Consider the following 21,711-nt stretch of genomic DNA (forward strand, 5'->3'; position numbering starts at 1 on the left):
TCAAGGATTCAGAACCAAGTTTAAATCTTTAAGGTCACTAATCCTAGAGAAGCAGGAATACCAGTGTGGATCTTGTCTCCCCCTCCTGTGTCTATTATCAGAACTTCATCCCTTCAAGAAAATAGAAACCCACACAAATACTTTAAAGATAGGCCCAAAGGTTTAGGGCATCAGTTATTTACTCTTTTAGTGGTATATTAAGTTGAACTCTTCCCTGTTTTATTTTCAAAAGTAGAATTTGTAATAGACTGTTTATGGTGGTCTTTGTTTCTGGTATGTGATGGCATGAAGAGAAAGCCACATAGAGTGGTTTTACTTGTTACCAAGTTCAAGCTTGCTCTGCCTGCCTCACAAGGCTGATAAGTCTCATGGATGACATGTTAAGGCAAAGAATAATGACTTTATTTGGAAACCTGGCAGACTGAGAAGATGGCAAACTGATGTCTCAAAATAACCATCTTATTGGGATCTGGATGCCTGATTCTTTTATAGAACAGAGAAGAGAATAGGTGAGGAAGTAAAGTTAGAGGGTATTTGTTCATTTTTTTCTTTTCTGCAGCCATTCACAGGTGGTGAGAGTCAGATTGTTTCCCTGTGAGCTGAAAAAAGCCACTTTAGTTTAATATTCCTGCAGAGAGGCAGGGTTCTCTGATCAAAGCAATGACTAGCAATGGTCAAAGAAACAGATCCAGCATGGAGTCTAAATTGGCTCCTCCTTGTTATAATTCCTTTGATGTACACCTCCCCTATCTGGGGCCAGTGTCCTTTTCTTTCTCGTCCTGAGTCTCCTCAGGGTGTACCACCCTTGCAGGGTGCAGCATCCTGATGGCTGCAGCATCCTTTGTTTACTGAAGTGACTGGTGACATTTTTAGTTTATGCCAGGTATTTACCAGAAATACCCATATCCGATCCTGAAGCCTTAAGGATATATTATTATTGTGGATTCTGAGAAGGGAAATAAAATCAATGATAAATGATTCTTAGTCATTAGTAATATTTCTGTTTTCCTGCCTACATCTCTGTGGTCTTCTTAGATGCTTATTCGTAAGTCTGTGCTTGTCACACCTAGTACACCTCTGAAAATAACGACTTATTACCCCAGTACTAAACTGACAACTTGGAAATGGCAACAATCCAAGATTTCCCAAAATGTGAGGTGCTATAAGCCATCTGGAGGGAAAAAAAATTACAGAGAGGTTATAATTATATTTATTTAGAAAGTATCACTTGGCAAAATTAATCTTGATAATTAAAGCAAACTTGGTGTGAAAATTAGGATTAGCTTAGGTATTTTACAACTGTTTATTTACTGATTTAGCACTTGGAGTGAGCCTTAGATGGGATGGATCTAAAGGGAGGGAACATTCTCAAATCCACTAACTCTTCCTGGTACTGCCACAAGCTTCCCCCATTCTTTTAGAAATCAGGACTCAATTTCAATTCCCCACCCACTGCCATTTGGTGGTATTTTTGTTTCTCTTTAGCTGTCATCCTATTTTGTCTTTCATTTTGCCACTGACATTGTCTTATTTCATATGAATTTGTAATATATTAAATTTGCTGTTGTTTTACCACTAAGTTATATCCGACTCTTCTGTAGTCCCATGGACTATAGCCTGCCAGGCTCCTCTGTCCATGGGATTTCCCAGGCAAGAATACTGGAGTGGGTTGCCATTTCCTCCTCCAGGGGATCTTCTTGACCCAGGGATTGAACCCATGTCTCTTATGTCTCCTGCATTAGCAGGTGGATTCTTTTGCACTGAGTCCCTAGGGAAACTCAACATATTAAATATTAAATACATGTACTTCATTTTTTTAAAGATTTATTTATTTATTTTTAGTTGCATTGGGTCTTTGTTGCTGCATGTGGGCTTTGTCTAGTTATAGCGAGCAAGGCTTACTCTTCATTGCAATGCCTGGGCTTCACACTGTGGTGGTTTTTTCTGTTGCAGAGCTCAGACATTAGGCACATGGGCTTCAGTAGTTGTGGCGCACAGGCTTAGTTGCTCTGTGGCATGTGAACTCTTCCTGGACCAGAGATTGAACCCATGTCCCCTACATTGGGGACACTGTTCCACCAGGAAAGACCCTAAATACATAGTCTTCAAGAATATTGTTTTGATTTGTTCATGGTTTGTTTCTCTTAAAGCTCCTATCTGAGGAAATGAGTAATTTCTCGTATCCTGTTCTTGCAGGAAGAATTCTGAATCGTTTCTCCAAAGACATTGGGCATATGGATGACTTGCTGCCCCTGATATTTCTTGATTTCATCCAGGTAACATAACAGTCCTGTCAGAGTTCTCACAGGGAAGAGTTGAGTGCCTGTTTCTCAAGGATTTTTCTTTTTCTTTTTTTTCGCATTTATTTTTATTAGTTGTAGGATTTTCCACAGGGGCTAAGGGTGGGCCTTTCAGCCTGGTGATGTGTCCTGTTATCTTCAGTAAAGACCATGTTTGTGAGAAAGAGGTGCAGTTCTAAATGGGAGGGTGCATTAACATGAGTAACCCCTTGGGCAGGAGTGTCTACACAGTCATGTCAACATTGGTCTGAAGCAGCAGCATGCTGGGTAAGTGGTTCTCCCTCTGCCTCCAAGGTGTCTGGTGTGGATTCCTTTTACTGTGAGCACATTTCATAATATAGAAATAATCAGAGCTCATGGAAAGATAGCCTAGATTAACTGAATTATGCATTTTATTGGGCTTCCCACATGACTTAGTGGTAAAGAATTCACCTGCCAATGCAGGAGATGCAAGAGATGTGGATTCGATACCTGGGTTGGGAAGATGCCCTGTAGAAGGGAATGGCAACACACTTCAGTATTCTTGCCAAGAAAATTCCACAAACAGAGGATCCTGGCAGGCTACAGTCCATGGGGCTGCAGAGTTGGACACAACTGAGCATGAGCATGATGCATTGTATTCCCACAGAGGACAAATATTTGCTGCACCATTGTATTTGTATAAAGCCAGGTGTGTTTCCTTACAAAGAAAAGATTGACTAAAAATAAGGTGAAAATAATACTTGAACAAGGATGATGTTGTTTAGTTGCTAAGTTGTGTCCAACTCTTTTGTGACCCCATGGACTGCAGCCCACCAGGCTCCTCCATCCATGGGATTTCTCAGGCAAGAACACTGGAGTAGGTTGTCATTTCCTTGTCTGGGGGGTATTCCTGACCCAGAGATCAAACTGTGTCTCCTGCGTCTCCTACATTGCAGGCAGATTCTTACCACTGAGCCACCTAGGAAGTCCAAGAAGGACCATAGAAGAGCACCTTTGAAGATACAAAGGCTTTTAAGCCAGCAATTCGATTCCAGGATCAAAGTCATCTCAGAAAATATCTTTTGTTGATGTAGACAGTTTTTCTTTTCACAATCTTAATGCTCTGTCTTAAGGTGTCTTAAAAGAGAGAGAGAGAGAGAGAGAAAGAGAGAGAGAGAGAGAGACCTACAGGAATACCTTCTTTCTAGCCTCAGTTTGTCTGTGAACTTGAGGTTCTAAGAAAGTTAGGTCATCTCAGCTCTCATCCTCACATTCAGTATTGATGCTCTTATGGAGTGTGTGTATGTGTCTGTATGTTTTTTTTCCTCTGTTATTCTGTCTACTTATCAGTGATTAAACCTGTGGGGAATCTACTTTTTCTTTCCAAGTGTTACTTTTGGAAACAAAATGTATTTGTCCAATGCTGCACATAGAAGTGCAGCAATGAACAGTGCAGCAGTGTCCTACAGACAGTGCAGCCTGTGGGCAAGGCTTCCACTGTTACCAGTGAGAACTAAGCTGAGATGCAGAGGCAGAGGACTTTTACTACAAAGTTGTCTGATTTTTTTTTTTTTTTCTCTTCTGTAAGCTTATGTTATAAATGTGCCCTCCTGGGTTTAGCTACATAATTTATCCCCGAAAGCAATTTTTCCCTAAAAACAGTGTCATGTTTTGACAGTGATTGTGAATTACTTTGAAAGGATTTTGTGAAAGGTTCTGTTTCTTTGCTACAGCAAGCTAGGCCAAGGTTGGGTTTCCACCATGTGCTTAGCATATGGTTAGTTAGCCATCATAATCAGAATTTGTCGCATATTTTTGGATGGCATATAGAGAAACAGGGATAGATGCTACCTGATTTCAGCAGGAAATATTCTCATTAAAGAGGAGAGAAAATTCTAGTCCAGCTAATTTCCAGTCCCTCCTCTACCACTTGTAGTTCAATTATCTTGAAGTTTGGTGGAGGTGTCCTAAAGTTCATTAGAAGTAAGAGTCTGCTCTTAGAGAGAGAGACCTGGTATGAGTATGGAGCCTGTGTATTCTTCACTGAGCAAGTAGCTAAATCTTTGCAGATGGATGAGATTGTCAAGAGAGAGGGAAGCATTTTAGGAGCCAAGATCAGAAGCTTCAGGAAGTCTTGATATTCAGAGAGAAAGCAGAGAGAAAAGTACAAAAGACTCATAATGAACAGCGAGGAAGAAAGGAGGATATGCGGTGGAGACTCGAGGAATGACAGGTCTGTTCAGTGCAAACAAACAGGTGAGCCCACGGAAACTTCTTGGTTGATTTGGAATCAGGAGACATCTGCTGACCCGAGGAGCAGGTTTCAGATGGGAGGAGTTAGAGAGCAAAGGGCTGCAAGTCCAGGAGGCGTGGAGGGAGTTGAGATGAAGACAGACTGGAAGGAGTTTGAATGAATCAGAACAGAGGCCCATCTGGAATGTAGGGTATGAGAAACTCTTGCTTGTTGTTTGAGATTTTAGTTTCTGGGAGGGAAGTATGAGAGATGGTGGGTGGTTTTTCCATCTTTACCTTTCTTCCCTTCAACAAACGAAGATTGAGACCCTGAGGTACAAGGGTGAGTCAGGCGTGAAACCCTCCCCTCATGGGTCTCCACCAGTCCTCCAGGGAATGACGGCATCCAGAGATTCCCCTTGATAACTTTGGAATCCTAATTGTGGGAGCTCTGTAGAGGAAGTCCTGGAAGGCAAACTGGATGTAGAGGCTGGAGGCAGTTAGAGGTGGTGCAGGAGGTGGCAGAGCTTCTAGGAGGTGACATTTGATAAGAGGGAAAGGCGACTATGGATGGTGGGTCAGAAGGTGCTGCTGGAAGCAGAGTTCCCATGTGGGACCCAGTCTTTCTCTCTATCACCAGCTGAGAGGGGAGAAGGGATGGGCCTGGAAGGGCATTGTTCAACTGTGTTAGGGCACCTGTGTTCAAATTCGTTTTTGATGATTTTGTTTATCCTTGATATTTGATAAAGTATTTGATAAGGTATTTGATAAACCTTAGAAGATTCTTGATCATTGTTATTTTTATTACTTCTAAAGTGTTTATTCCGTATGCTTTCCCGCTAATTCCTTCTCACTCCCCTAAATGAAATTTCAGATTAGTTATTTAACATTTTGTGATAGTTATGTCAAGTGTGGCTAAGGAAAACCCTAGATTCTGAGTAGTGGTTTACACTGCAGGACGGCCCATACCCTCAGGTGATGTCATTCAGAGACCAGATCCCAACAGAGAGGCGCATGAGTTTGTGCACCATCCTGTACCCTGACTCTTACAGCCACCAACCTGTTTAGTCACTTTATATAAGTGGTTGGGCAAATTGGAGCTGTTCACTATTTCAAAGGATGGCGGAAAACAGCATAAAAATCAATTTATGTGGTGTGCTTGCATGTGATAATCATTCATGATGTCAACAGCTTTAAAGTGTGTGGCAGTGCAGGGTCCCACAGTCTACCTTTTCAAGCCCCCGTCCCAGCTCTCCCTCTTACCATCTCCGCCCCACAAAGCCACAGACTCCTTTCTATAAAATGGAGAAAGTAATACCCACTTCCTAAGGTTTGTTGGGAAGACAAAATGAAGTTCATTTTAATATTATTATTCACTTAACATATAACTGCATGTTGAGCATAAAGTATTGTGTAATTATTTTTTAAATACTACATATGTTTTAAGTAAGTGAAATAGACTCAAGACAATGGCATATGTTGTTGCTCAGTCACTGAGTCATGTTCGACTCTTTGTGACCCCATGAACTGCCAGACCTTCCTGTCCCTCACTATATCCCGGAGTTTGCCCAAGTTTATGTCCATTGAGTCAGTGATGCCATCCAGCCATCTCATTCTCTGCCACCCTCTTCTCCTTTTGCTGTTGGCAAAATGGCATTATGTTGTATTAAAGTTATTGTCAGAGACAGTTTTCAGGCCCGTAAATATCTTCTCATGAGTTTGTATCACAGAGACTCTAGGTTTGTAATCCTTGAAGATTTTAAAGGACACTTTCTTATGTAGACTAACAGAATAAAAATCAGTTGTTTTCAAGATAGACCCATGAGCATTAAATATTTGAAACTAATGTAATTTTCATGCGACTTAACAAAGCCCCAAATAACACTGAGTAAGAAGTCTCAATTATCTATAATTCTTGTTACTGAAATTATCACCTCCAAGGAGTCTTCCTACTGCTAAAATAAGTGAAAATGAAAGTGAGACGTGGAAGTTAGGTTTAGGCATTTTAATTTTCCAAAAAAAAGTTTAGGACAGCTCTGAGCATGTGAACTTGCACACAGCTGCTCTCAGGAAAATACTGTAATTTATTGAGGAAAGCTAAGCTAATTGCCAACATCTGCTGGATCATCGAAAAAGCAAAAGCGTTCCAGAAAAACATCTATTTCTGCTTTCTTGACTATGCCAAAGCCTTTGACTGTGTGGATCACAATAAACTGTGGAAAATTCTGAAATAGATGGGAATACCAGACCACCTGACCTGCCTCTTGAGAAACCTGTATGCAGGTCAGGAAGCAACAGTTAGAACTGGACATGGAACAACAGACTGGTTCCAAATAGGAAAAGGAGTACGTCAAGGCTGTATATTATTACCCTGCTTATTTAACTTATATGCAGAGTACATTATGAGAAACACTGGCCTGGATGAAGCACAAGCTGGAATCAAGATAGCCGGGAGAAATATCAATAACTTCAGATATGCAGATGACACCCTTATGGCAGAAAGGGAAGAGGAACTAAAAAGCCTCTTGATGAAAGTGAGAGAGGAGACTGAAAAAGTTGGCCTAAAGCTCAACATTCAGAAAATTAAGATCATGGCATCTGGTCCCATTACTTCACGGGAAATAGATGGGGAGACAGTGGAAACAGTGTCAGACTTTACTTAGGGGGCTCCAAAATCACTGCAGATGGTGATTGCAGACATGAAATTAAAAGATGCTTACTCCTTGGAAGGAAAGATATGACCAACCTAGACAGTATATCAAAAAGCAGAGACATTACTTTGCCAACAAAGGTCCATCTAGTCAAGGCTATGGTTTTTCCAGTGGTCATGTATGGATGTGAGTTGGACTATGACGAAAGCTGAGTGCCAAAGAATTGATAATTGTGAACTGTGGTGTTGGAGAAGACTCTTGAGAGTCCCTTGAACTGCAAGGAGATCCAGCCAGTCCATCCTAAAGGAGATCAGTCCTGGATGTTCATTGGAAAGACTGATGTTGAAGCTGAAACTCCAATACTTTGACCACCTCATGCGAAGAGTTGACTCATTGGAAAAGACCCTGATGCTGGCAGGGATTGAGGGCAGGAGGAAAAGGGGATGACAGAGGATGAAATGGCTGGATGGCATCACTGACTCGATGGACATGAGTTTGAGTAATCTCCGGGAGTTGGTGATGGACAGGGAGGCCTGGAGTGCTAGGATTCATGGGGTCGCAAAGAGTTGGACAGGACTGAGTGACTGAACTGAACTGGACTGAAGCTAATTCCCTACATACCCCTCATTCAGGGGGAAAAAAAAATCAGCAGCTTGGTGGAGCTCAAGTGACTCTTCACGTCCTTTCATTGACACAAAGGGTTAATCCTAAGGCCACTTGAGTCACTAATGCCGGCCGTGGTGGGACCACCTGGGACCGTGTCATTCCCTCCTCAGCACAGATAGAATGCACTGACTGCATCTCTATGAAGTGAAAATGCCCAAGAAAAAGGAGATGTGAAAGAGGTGTCCTCAGTCATTTTTTTTCCAGAGAGGGGAGCGCAAAAGAACAGGCTACTGCATCTGGATATTGATAACAAAGCCTGATGCTCAGCATAATAGGTTGTTATGGGTCACTTGCTTTTAAAGCCTCTGCTTGTCTCAGCACCACTGACCCTTGCATTTCGTTCTGTGGATATGTCAGGGAATTTGTGTAGAGTATCCCAGACTCTCCCACTGAACAATGAATTTGTCATTTTGAGATTTCTGTGGTGTGTTGATCCCTTCTTCAACCCCTTCCTCAAATCCCTCTCAGAGGTGTTTATTCTTAATATATATTTATACTAGTCCTTCATGAATATTTTCTTCTAGTCAGTGGCTTGCCATTTATATCGTTAGTGTAGATCAAGGTTTAATTCTGATGACGTCTAATGTTTACTTTTTTTTTCTTTTGTAGTTGATGTTTTTGTATCCTAAGAAATCTTTGCACATCCTTAGGAGTGTGAAGATACTTTTCTATGTTCTACCTTTTTAGATATTGATGGATTTTCCACTATTTTTTGTATGTGAAAGAGTTATTAGTGGTTGAGATTTATTTTTTTTCCAATTATTCTGGGCACATTTGTTAAAGATTTTTATGCAGTGAATTAAGGAAATCTGCATCTGTATAATTTATTTTGCTACTCAGTAGTTGCAGTTTTTACCAATATTTTGATCCTTATACCAATACTGCATTCTTAGTTACTGTACATCTTAATAAGAGATGAAACCCGTAGTTTAAATTGTCTAACTTTGTACTTCTTTATCAAGGTTGCTTTGATCATTCTGGATTCTTTACTTTTATGGATCAATTTTAGAAGTCTTTCAATTTGTTTTCAAATAACAGCCTGCTGAAAATTTTATTATTTCCTTTTAACTATAGGTTATTTGAGAAGCCTGAGTCCTAACAATGTTGGATCTGCAATTATGAATATGTATCTCTCCCTGCTTATTTAGGTCTTCTTTAATTTTAGAAATATTTTGTAATTTTTAGTGTAGACAGCTTACAATTCTTTGGTTAAATTTATTCATGCATATTTGCTTTTTCATAGTATTATTGGATTTTTTAAAAACTTATTTATTTATTTATTTATTTTGGATGCACTGGGCCTTCTTATGTGTGGGCTTTCTCTAGTTGTGAGAGGGGATGACTAGTTGCTATGAGTGGACTTTTCATTTTGGTGATTTTTCCTGTTGCAGGGCATGAGCTCTAGGGTGCTTGGGTTTCAGTAGTTGTGGCACATGGGCTCAGTAGGTGCAGCAGTCTGGTTCTAGAGCCTGGGTTCAGTAATTGTGGCACATGGACTTAGCTGCTCTGCACATGTGGGTTGTTCCCGAACCAGTGATTGAACCCATGTTCTCTGCATTGGCAGGTGGATTCTTAACCATTTGGACCACTTGGGAAGTCTTGTTTCTGATACCATTATTCATTTGCTTGTTGCTAGTCTATAGAAATATAGTTGATTTATTTGTGAATTAACTTTTCATTGCCTGGAGTTGATGGTGGTATATTTTTCTTTCTTTTATTTTTTTAAATTTTATTTTATTAGTTGGAGGCTAATTACTTCACAGCATTTCAGTGGGTTTTTTGTCATACATTGACATGAAATTTTTCTTTTTTAATTTTGTAAGATTTTGTCCATATACAATCATGTCAGCTGTAAATAATGACAGTTATGTATCTTCATTTCCAATATTTATGACTTTTACTTCATTTTCCTGACTTCTTGTTGTGGCTAGAGTTTCCAGTTAGTGTTGAATAGAATTGGATAGATCAGATATATAGATTTAGGGCAAAATCTTTCAATATATTTTCATTACAAATACTATTCATTACAATTTTTTAGGTAGCTATCTGTTATCAGATTTAAAATGTTTCTTTTAATTCCTCAATTTCCAAGAATTTCACTTTTTTAAAAAATGAAGAATAGTTATTGAATTTTAACAAATATTTCTTCTACATCTCTTCAGATAGTCATATAATTATATACCTTCACTCTTTTAATGTGAATTATAGTGATTGGTATTTGAAAGTTAAGCTTAACATTCCTGGAATAGGCTTTGCTTGGTCATAATGTAGCATCTCTTTTATATATTGCTGTATGTAGTTTGTCAAGAATTTTTGTATCTGTTGTTCATGAAGGATATTGCTCTATAATTTGCTTTTCTTGAAACATTTTGTCAGCTTTTGGTATCAGAATTATGTAGCCTCGTGAAAATACGTGGGAAATATTTCCATTTTTAATGGTCAGTTTAATGTGTCAGCTTGACCAGACTACATTACTCGGTTATTCAATCAAAAAGTGATCAGTGTGTTGCTCTGTAGGTATTTTGTAGATGTGATTGAAGTCCATTATCAGTTGATTTTAAGTAGGGCCATTTATCCAACATAGTCCAATGGGCACAATGAAGTCAGTTGTAAGACTTTAAGAGCTAAGCCTTCCCTGAAGTAAAAAGAAACTCTGCTTGTGAAGAAGAGCGTCATGTCCTAACAAAGGGTTCCAGGCTGTCCTTTGTAACAGCCAACCCTGAGCATTTTGGACTTGCCCAGTCAAGTTAGATTGTGTAGTATTATCTTTTTTATATTGCTAGATTCAGTTTGTTGGTATATTGCTTAATATCCCAAGCCAGTATGACTTATAATTTTTCTTTCTGTTAATGTCTATATCTGGTTTTTATATCATGATAATGCTGGACTCATATACCCTGGAAAAGTTAGGTAAAACTTTTCTGCATAATGTTTTTGTGAAGTCCACTGAACGTAAAATCTTTTCTGTGGGAAATTTAAAAATTATGTATTTAGGGAATTCCCTGGTGGTCAGGACTTGGTGATTTCACTGCTATAGGCCTGGGTTCAATTGCTGGTAGGAAGACTAAGATCCAAGAAGCTGCACAGTATGGTCAAAACAATAAAATAAAGTAAAATAAAACAACACAACAAGACAAGACTCTACACGTGGATATCACTAGGTAATCAATACCGAAATCAGATTGATTATATACTTTGCAGCCAAAGATGGAGAAGCTCTATACAGTCAGCAAAAACAAGACCAGGAGCTGACTGTGGGGCAGATCATGAACTCCTTATTACAGAAATCAGGCTTAAATTGAAGAAAGTAGGGAAATCACTAGACCATTCAGGTATGACCTAAATCAAATCCTTTGCGATTATACAGTGGAAGTGAGAAATAGATTCAAGGGATTAGATCTGATAGACAGAGTGCCTTAACAACTATGGATGGAAGTTTGTGACATTGTACAGGAGGCAGGGATCAAGACCATCCCCAAGAAAAAGAAAAGCAAAAAGGCAAAATGGTAATCTGAGGAGACCTTAGAAATAGCTGAGGAAAGAAGAGAAGCTAAAGGCAAAGAAGAAAAGGAAAGATGTACCCATTTGAATGTAGAGTTCCAAAGAATAGCAAGGAGAGATAAGAAAGACTTCCTCAGTGATCAATGCAAAGAAATAGAGGAAAACAATAGAATGGGAAAGACCAGAGATCTCTTCAACAAAGTTAGAGATACTAAGGGAACATTTCATGCAAAGCTGGGCTCAAGAAAGGACTGAAATTGTATGTACCTAACAGAAGCAGAAGATATTAAAAAGAGGTGGCAAGAATACACAGAAGAACTATACAAAAAAGATCTTCACGACACATGTAACCACGATGGTGTGATCACTCACTCAGAGCCAGACATCCTGGAATGCAAATTCAGGTGGGCTTAGGAAGCATCACTATGAACAAAGCTGGTGGAGGTGATAGAATTCCAGTTGAGCTATTTCAAATCCTAAAAGATGATGCTGTGGAAGTGCTGCACTCAACAGGCCCGCAAATTTGGAAAACTGAGCAGTGGCCATAGGACTGGAAAATGTCAGTTTTCGTTCCAATCCCAAAGAAAGGCAATGCCAAAGAATGCTCAAACTACTGTACAATTGCACTCATCTCACACGCTAGTAAAATAATGCTCAAAATTCTCCAAGCCAGGCTTCAACAGTACATGAACCATGAAATTCCAGATGTTCAAGTTGGATTTCAAAAGGGCAAAGGACACCAGAGATCAAATTGCCAACATCCATTGGATCATTGAAAAAGCAAGAGAGTTAAAGAAAAATATCTAGTTCTCCTTTATTGAAAATGCCAAAGCCTTTGACTGTGTGGATCACAAAAAACTGTGGAGAATTCTAAAAGAGTTCAAAATACCAGACCACCTTACCTGCCTCCTGAGAAATCTGTATGCAGGTCAAGAAGTAACAGTTAGAACTGGACATGGAACAACAGACTGGTTCTGAATCATTAAAGGAGTACATTAAGGCTGTATATTGTCACCCTGCTTATTTAACTTATATGCAGAGTACATCATGAGAAATGCTTGGCTGGATGAACCACAAGCTGGAATCAAAATTGCTGGGAGAAACATCAATAACCTCAGATATGCAGATGACAGCACCCTTGTGGCAGAAAGTGAAGAACTAAAGAGCCTCTTGATGAAAGTGAATGAGGAGAGTGAAAAAGTTGGCTTAAAACTCAGCATTCAGAAAACTAAAACCATGGCATCTTGTCCCATCACTTCATGGCAAATAGATTGGGAAACAATGGAAACAGTGAGAGACTTTACTTTTTGGACCTCCAAAATCACTGCAGATGGTGACTGCAGCCATAAAATTAAAAGATGCTCGTTCCTTGAAAGTGAAACTATGACCAATCTAGATAGCATATTTCAAAGCAAAGATGTTACTTTGCAAACAAAGATCTGTCTAGTCAATGCTATGGTTTTTCTAGTAGTCATATATGGATATGAGTGTTGGACTATAAAGAAAGTTGGGGGAAAAAAAAGAAAACTGAGCATCAAAGAATTGATGCTTTTGAACTGTGGTGTTGGAGAAGACTCTTGAGAATCCCTTGGACTGCAAGGAGATCCACCCAGTCCATCCTAACGAGAAATCAGTCCTGAACATTCATTAGAAGGACTGAGGCTGAAGCTGAAACTCCAATACTTTGGCAACCTGATACAAAGAACTGGCTCATTGGAAAAGACCCTGATGCTGGGAAAGAATGAAGGCAGGAGGAGAAGAGGACAACAGAGGGTGAGATTGTTGGATGACATCACCAACTTGATGGACATGAGTTTGAGCAAACTCTGACAGTTGGTGATGGACAGGGGAGCCTGGTGTGCTGCAGTCCATGGGGTCTCAAAAAGTTGGACATGACTGAGCAACTGAACTGAGAGAATAAAATAAAGGATTCAAATTATTAATTCAATATGCAATTATTCAGATTTTCTATGTCATTATGTTAGTTTTGTATGTCATTTTAGGGCATGCGTCCTTTACATTAAAATTTAAAAGTTTATCTGCAAAATGTTCATTATATTCCCTTTGTAATGCTCATGGTATCTTTTGTATTAAAGTGAAAGCTAAAATGTTAGTTGCTCAGTTATGTGCAACTCTTTGCAAACCCATGGATGGTAGTCTGTCAGGCTTCTCTGTCCTTGGGATTTTCCAGGCCAGAATCTGGGTTAGGTTGCCATTTCCTTTTCCAGGGGATCTTTCCAACCCAGGGATCAAACCTGGGTCTCCCATATTATAAGCAGATTCTTTACCATCTGAGACACCAGGGAAGCCCAATCTCTTATACTATCCTGTTTTAATTCATGTTAATGATAAATTTTCCTCCTTTTTTCTTTTGCATTTTGTGGTGATTTCAAAGAACCATGCTCTGCGTTTGTTGAGTTTTCTGTAACCTCATGGGCTGCAGCATGCCAGGCTTGCCTGTCCTTCACTATCTCCCAGAGTTTGTGCAAACTCATGTCCATTGAGTTGATGATGCCATCAAACCATCTCATCCTCTGTCACTCCCTTCTCTTTCTGCCCTCAGTCTCTCCCAGCATCAGGCTCTTTTCTAATGAGTTAGCTCTTTGAATCAGTTGCCCAAAGTACTGGAGTTTCAGATTCAGCATCAGTCCTTCCAATGAATATCAGCATTGATTTCCTTTGGGGTTGACTGGTTTGATCTCCTTGCTGTCCTAGGGACTCACAAGAGTCTATTGTTTTTCTTATTTTCATTCTTCTACATACTTTAATATGCTGGGTTTTTTTTAATTACAGGGTGGATCTCAAAAGCATTGACTTTTAGCTTTTTTAAAAAACATTTCTTTTTTAAAACAATATTTTAATTTTATTGGTATACAGTTGATTTACAATGTTGTGTTTGTTTCAGATATACAGGCAAGTGATTCAGTTATACATACACATATATTCATTGTTTTTTAGATTATTTTCTCATATAGGTTATCATGGAATGTTGAGTAGAGTTCCCTGTGATATACTTTTATATTGCTCTTCTCTTTAAGGTGTACCTTGTTAAATTAGCAAATAAGTGGACTCAAGACTTACATTTTTTTTTAATAAAGTTGAACCCTGACAAAAGTGGAAAGAAAGCTATTGATCAATGAGATACACTAAACATGAAGGAAGAAATACACCATGTTTCCCTAAAGCTTCCAGTTGTGCTGGTTAATAAGGTGTGAACCAAACCCCGCCATTCACTCTTCAGTGGAGTTAGCTGTGACTCTCATTTTGGAGTGTATTGAAGGATACCCAGGTCCCAGAGCTTATGTGGTTGTGAAAAGATTCAAGGCAGTCAAATGAGAGATGAAGAATGTGATTAATACATACTAAGCAAAGGGCAGGTTTAGAAAAGCTTAATCTTAGGTTTTGTAAGTGTGTGCATACACGTATTAGTTGCTCAGTCGTGTCTGTTTGTTTGCAATCTCATGGACTATAGACTTCCAGCCTCCTCTGTCCATGGAATTCTCCAGGCAAGAATAATGGAGTGGAGTGCCATTCCGTTTTCCAGGGAATCTTCCTAATGCAGGGATCGAACCCAGTTCTCCTGCACTGCAGGCAGATTCTTTACCATCTGAGTCACCAGGGAATTTCAGGCTTTGTATACATCTCATCATATAGATAAGATTCAGCAATGTTTTATAATGTCCTGATTTAACAGTTAAATGAGTTGGGTGATATCAAAGGAAACAAAGATGATGAAGGAGGAATCTGAGAACCAGAGCTGGATCTCTAAACTTCCTGAGACATGCAAGCTATTGTATTTACTTACATAAAGACTTAGCACAGACCCACGATTAGTGTTAAGCTTGTGTGCTTAGTCTCTCAGTCGTGTCCAGCTCTTTGCAACCTCATGGACTGTAACCTGCCAGGCTCTTCTGTCCATGAGATTCTCCAGGTAAGGATACTGGAGTGGGTTGCCATGCCTTCCTCCAGGGGATCTTCCCAACCCAGAGATCGAACCCAGGTCTCCCTCACTGCAGGCAGATTCTTTACCATCTGAGCCACCAGGGAAGCCCTATCTCAGCACAATATTGGGCTAATGGAATTTCTCCTCAAGGTATATATTGTCATTCTTTGCAAACTGGAGAATTTTTCTGAAATGTGAAAAGTCACCATTTTCTCTCAAGTGAAAGATTTCATCTAAGAATTTTTTTATTGTTCATACGGATTCATAGACCTTGGATAGAATTTCCCAAATGGTGTGCTCCAAATGGAAAATATATAAAAATAATGATTCTCCTTATTTGGGGGTCATCAGAACTTGGGTCACTTGCTTCTGGGTCAGTATGCTTCTTTCTGCATACCCATCATTTTCTCTGTTCCATAGTGTGACAGAGGTGCAGAAGCACAGGCCATGGTGATATGGTCCATCAGATGGGCCTGAAATCCAATCAAGTGGGGGGAATTGTGTGTGTAATTTGAATTGGGCGTTTTGGAATTCCTTTGAATGTAGGAGAAAGAAATGTGTTTGGCTTCAAGGAAGGGATTTATTGTGTGTCTACTGTACACTAGAATCTTTTGTTTCCTTCTTCAGATGTTAACTTTTTGCTTATATACTATCTTAATCTTCTAGCAAATTCTATAAAGGGTTTGAGATAGCTGGCAATAAAACATTCACAAATATATATACATATAAAAGTAAAAGTGCTCAGTCATGTCCAACTCTTTGTGACCCATGGACTCTAGCCTGCCAGGTTCCTCTCTCTATGGGATTTTCCAGGCAAGAATACTGGAGTGGGTTGCCATTTCCTTCTCTAGGGGAATTTCCTGACCAGGGACTGAACCTGGGTGTCCTGCATAGCAGTCAGATTCCTTTCCTTCAGAACTCCATCCTCTTCACTCTGAGTTTTCTTCTGATACCACGGCAGAGATGGGGAGAAGCAGGTAAAACACATGGGTCTCCATCCAGATCTTGCAATTTGCTTCCCAAGGGCTTCTGGTCACAGAGTCACAGTTCTGGTTGTTTGTTCCTCCTGTCTGCACCTGTGGCTGTGGGATTCCCTGAGCACAAACTGCTCCTCTTCTTCCCCAGGATAAGCAATACCTTCTTGGGAAACTTTAGGACAACCGCTTACCCTGCCAACCTCATATTTCTTATCTGTAAATAACAACCAGTGTTAACTCAGACAAGCATCTCAACCTTCTCACCCCAGCTCCCTTTTGGTTTCGATCAACTGTGATTAACACCTGCATATCATTCATGCCATTCATTCTATTTGTTAAACACACCTGTAAAATTAGTCATAAGTCATAGAATTGTCTCAAAATATTCAGGTATTCTTCCCTGTGTTTCCCCAGCACGCTGTGCATATTACCATGGATTTGTATCCACCTGATATCATAAACTTCAGGGACCTTGGCCCAGACTGGGTGAATCTGCAAGTCCCTACCACCCCACCCCACTTTCATAGCAGGAAGACACTAAATGTTGATTGCATTCTTATTGCCTGATACTGTCCACCAGGGTATCATCCTTTTCCTGATAAACATGGATGCTTAAATCAGCATCAACCAACGATTTTGTTTTCTATTCTACCTGCTGTCTTTTTAGACCAAAATCATTTCCCAAGAGAAAATCATCTTACAGGATAATTTGATGATTAAGAGAATGTTCATAGGACTCAGCACAGGGCCTTACATACAGTACACACATTGTAAATGCAATTTGGTGGTGTTATAATGATTAACCTTTGGAATGGGCATTTTAAATACTTAGTATAATGATAGAAAGATGACTATAATTTGGAAGTGAGGCTCATGTCATCAAGGCTCATGACATGGGCTTCCCAGCTTTGTGACTTAAGCTTTGCAGTCTCCATCAAGTTATTTTTCCTCTCCCTGTGCCTCACTGTCTCCATTTGTAAAATTAGATAACACTGTTACTAGATATGTTATACTGAATTTGTAATTAACCACTTCTTTATCTCTACATGTATAGCTGAGGCATCTGGATTCCTTATCTGTGATACATGCTCACTCATCTCTCTAGTAACACCTGCTGACTACTGATAGTTTGAGATACAACTCTTACTCTCTGAGCTTCAAATATTCTCATTTGTTAAAGGTTCAGTTCAGTTCAGTTCAGTCTTCTGAGCTTCAAATATTCTCATTTGTTAAAGGTTCAGTTCAGTTCAGTTCAGTCGCTCAGTCATGTCTGACTCTTTGTGACCCCATGAATTGCAGCACGCCAGGCCTCCCTGTCCATCACCAACTCCTAGAATTTATTCAAACTCATGTCCATCGAGTCGGTGATGCCATCCAGCCATCTCATCCTCTGTTGTCCCCTTCTCCTCCTGCCCCCAATCCCTCTCAGCATCAGGGTCTTTTCCAATGAGTCAACTCTTCGAATGAGGTGGCCAAAGTATTGGAGTTTCAGCTTCAGCATCAGTCTTTCCAATGAACACCTGGGACTGATCTCCTTTAGGATGGACTGGTTGGATCTCCTTGCAGTCCAAGGGACTCTCAAGAGTCTTCTCCAACACCACAGTTCAAAAGCATCAATTTTTTGGCACTCAGCTTTCTTCACAGTCCAACTCTCACATCCATACATGACCACTGGAAAAACCATAGTCTTGACTAGACGGACCTGTTAAAGGTAATAATACCTTAAAAAAAAAGGTAATAGTGCCTGCCGCATAGGACTACTGAGTGTATCACAAGAGCTGATACCTAGAAAGTTCTTATCAGAGTGTTTGCTGCATGCAATAAACATCATGAGGACCACCTATAATTTTATTTCTTTGGAAGGGAAAGCATTCCCTGCTGTTTCAACAAGTTTAAAGGAAAGAAGTTTAATCCTAACAAATCAATGAAGTTTATCTTTGAAAAGTATCCTTGACATGAAGGCTTCTGTACTTTCACTATTTCAGACATTTCTACTACTGATTGGTGTGGTGGGCGTGATGGTAGCTGCAATTCCTTGGACTGCTATACCTGTGATTCCCCTTGGCATCATTTTCTTTTTTCTTCGGCGATACTTCTTAGAGACGTCACGAGATGTGAAACGCTTGGAATGTACAAGTGAGTACCAGGGCTCTCAGGTTGGGAGGGCAGTGCAGGCTGACTTCCATTTATACCACAACTAACCAGACCTCTGAAATTCCGCAGACTCTACAGTGGAATTTCTCACCGTTAACATTAGATGATTCAAAGTTACAGCCCCTGAGAATAGGTTTGGCCCTTAAAGCAAATGGAGCTGGCAGCGGGTCACTTACACTTTTCCTTTTAGCCCAAGGAGGACGGATATTGAGCACCCTGAGGACAGGTACCATTTCTGTCTTGTTAATGACATACTTCCTTACATAGAGTATCCACTCTATTAATACTATTCTTTCTTAAAAGTATCTCATCATGTTGGAACTAATGTAGAAGGAAAATACAAAATTTTTCTTCCTAAAGTTACCAGAAGTAACAAGGGAAAAGATTAGGAAAAGGCAAGGAGATCTCAGGAACTATATGTCAGAAGTGATGTATTTGAAAAATACATCCTTTCACATGTTCTAGTATGTTGCAGTTGTTAAATTTATTGAAAAGATGTGTGTTACTTGCTCAGTCATGTCCGACTTTTTGCAACTGCATGGACTGTAGCCCACCTGGCTCTTCTGTCCATGGAATTCCCCAGGCAAGAATACTGAAGTGGGTAGCCATTCCCTTCTCCAGAGGATCTTCCTGCTCCAGGGATTGAACCTAGGTTCCTGTATTGCTAGTGGATTCTTTAATGTCTAAGCCACAGGGGAAGCCCTACTGAAAAGATAAGCCCTGTTATTTTCAGGTTTGCTCTTTGTCATTGTCAGGATTTGGGGTGATACCACACTGTTTGTGTACCACTTTCTCAAAGCTATTCATATAAATGATGCTGAAAATAATCCCTTAGGAGGACACAGGAGGGGGGAATCTGTTCAGTATGAATTTAATTGATTTCTCCATTCAGCTTCCTAGTTCTAGACTAATGGGGAACACGGACATCCCTGTTGATCCTATTGGTAATACTCTGTGCTTCCAATGTGGGGACCACCACTTGAGCTCCTGGTTGGGGAACTAGATCCTGTATGGTGCAGCCAAAAAAAAGGAGTAATGGGGAACACATTTTATGATTAATTATTCTATTCAACAGGTAATCACAGATGATGAAATAATCAAATTTCTCTCTTACTAATGCATGTATTTCATCAATATTAAAACAAAAATAATAAGGAAAATCGATTGTTATATATTTTTAAAGTTATAAAAATAATAGCCAAAAAATAAGGAGAGCATATGTTTGTATCAAAGCCTCAACCATGAATAATTATTGCAAATTAATACCAACTTAACCTTCTAGAAACCAAGCCAAGAACAGAAGCATATTGTGTCTCGTGGTTCTCTATATCTACAAAGTGGAAAAATAATCTCAGTTCATCCAGTCAAAGGAGTTTTTTATGGCATTTGTATTTTTGTTTTTAATAATAAACACTTGAGGTACTTATCTTTATTTGCCAAAAGCATAGTGATCATCAGTTTCATAAAAGCTGTACAAGACATTTTCACTCATCAAGAGAAGCTGCTAACCTCCTGTGAGGTCGAGTTTGGTGAGGTGTCCGGATGGATGGTGAGCAGTAGAGTCCAGGTGTGTGTGATGTCCTGTATGACTGAGTAGTATGGTCGGACCTGGGGAGGCAGAAGAGGAAGTGATGAGCTCCATCCAGTCTTCTGTGTAGACAAGGCTTCAGATGTTTTTGGTTTGAGGCCACTCATAGAATGGAGTCATTCAACAGTCTTGTTGCAAAGCTGGTCTCTGGTACATTGAGAGAGGGTTTGTTCCAGAAAGAATATTTGACAGAATTTTTGCCTGGGGCAAGGGCCATTTCTCATTCATATGGAAGTGGAGAGAAGGGCTCCTTCTGAGGCTTTTGTCAAGAAACAGTACAGGATTTTCTCAGTATTTAATCTGAAGAGTCTGAGAACTTCGGCACTATCACTGTGGAATATTTGGATTTTTTGCACCCAGTAGGCTGCAGTGAGTTAGACAATACATTTAAACCAGGTACCCCATCCTGCACACCTCAGATAACCACAGGTGGTGGCAAGTTGATTGGAATGTTTATGTACTCTATCTAGGTGGTGGTGGTGTTCTTCAGTCCCTCAGTCATTTCCAACACTTTGACCCCATGGACTGCAGCATGCCAGGCTTCCCTGTCCTTCACCATCTCCCAGAGTTTCCTCAACTCATGTTCATTGAGTTGGTGATCCCATCCAACCATTTCATCCTTTATTGTTCCCTTCTACTCCTGCCTTCAATCTTTCCCAGCATCAGAGTCTTTTCTAGTGAGTCAAAAATTTCACTTTAGGTGGCTTAAGTATTGGAGTTTCAGCATCAGTCCTTCCAATGAATATACAGGGTTGATTTCCTTTAGGATTGACTGGTTTGATCTCCTTGCTATCAAAGGAACACCCAAGAATCTTCTCCAGAACTACATCAAAAGTATCAATTCTTCCATGCTCAGCCTTCTTTATGGTCCAACTCTCACATTTGTACATGACCACTGAAAAGAAAGGAGATCAGTCCTGGGTGTTCATTGGAAGGACTGATGCTGAAGCTGGAACTCCAATACTTTGGCCACCTCATGTGAAGAGTTGACTCATTGGAAAAGTCCCTGATGCTGAGAGGGATTGGGGGCAGGAGGAGAAGGGGCCAACAGAGGATGAGATGGCTGGATGGCATCAGCGACTCGATGGACATGAGTTTGAGTAAACTCTGGGAGTTGGTGATGGACAGGGAGGCCTGGCGTGCTGTGATTCATGGGGTCATAATGAGTTGGACACGACCGAGTGACTGAGCTGAATTGAACTGAAAAAAACAGCTTTGGCTATACATACTGTTGTTGGCAAAATGATGTCTCTGGTTTTTAATATGCTTTCTAAGTTTGTCATAGCTTTTCCTCCAATGTGCAAGCGTCTTTTAATTTCATGGCTGCACTCACCATCCACAGTGATTTTGGAGCCCAAGAAAATAATGTCTGTCACTGTTTCCCCATCTATTTACCATGAAGTGATGGGACGATATTCCATGATCTTCATTTTCTGAATGCTGAGTTTTAAGCCAGCTTTTTCACTCTCATCTTTCACCTTCATCAGGAGGCTCTTTAGTTCTTCACTTTCTACAATAAGGGTGTCATCTAAATATATGAGGTTATTGATATTTCTCCTGGCAGTCTTGACTCCAGCTTGTACTTCATCTACCCCAGCATTTCTTATAATGTACTCTGCATATAAGTTAAATAGCAGGGTGATAATATACAGCCTTGACATACTCCTTTCCCAATTTGGAACCAGCCTATTTTCCTATGTCCCATTCTAACTGTTGCTTCGTGAGCTTAATGCAGATT

The 21,711-nt window shown here is 40.0% G+C and overlaps 1 protein-coding gene across 1 annotated transcript in view; it reads left to right on the forward strand.

Moving 5' to 3' along the window:
- LOC136144258 (ATP-binding cassette sub-family C member 4-like) overlaps window positions 1–21,711 on the forward strand; it is a 156,136-nt gene that overhangs the window by 88,684 nt on the left and 45,741 nt on the right. The window contains exons 20-21 of the mRNA XM_065902005.1: window positions 2,197–2,276; window positions 18,217–18,367. Coding sequence (XP_065758077.1) covers window positions 2,197–2,276; window positions 18,217–18,367 — 231 coding nt within the window. The remainder of the gene's footprint in view (window positions 1–2,196; window positions 2,277–18,216; window positions 18,368–21,711) is intronic.

This window comes from Muntiacus reevesi, chromosome 11 (genome assembly GCF_963930625.1).
Source record: "Muntiacus reevesi chromosome 11, mMunRee1.1, whole genome shotgun sequence".
Lineage (NCBI taxonomy): Eukaryota > Metazoa > Chordata > Mammalia > Artiodactyla > Cervidae > Muntiacus > Muntiacus reevesi.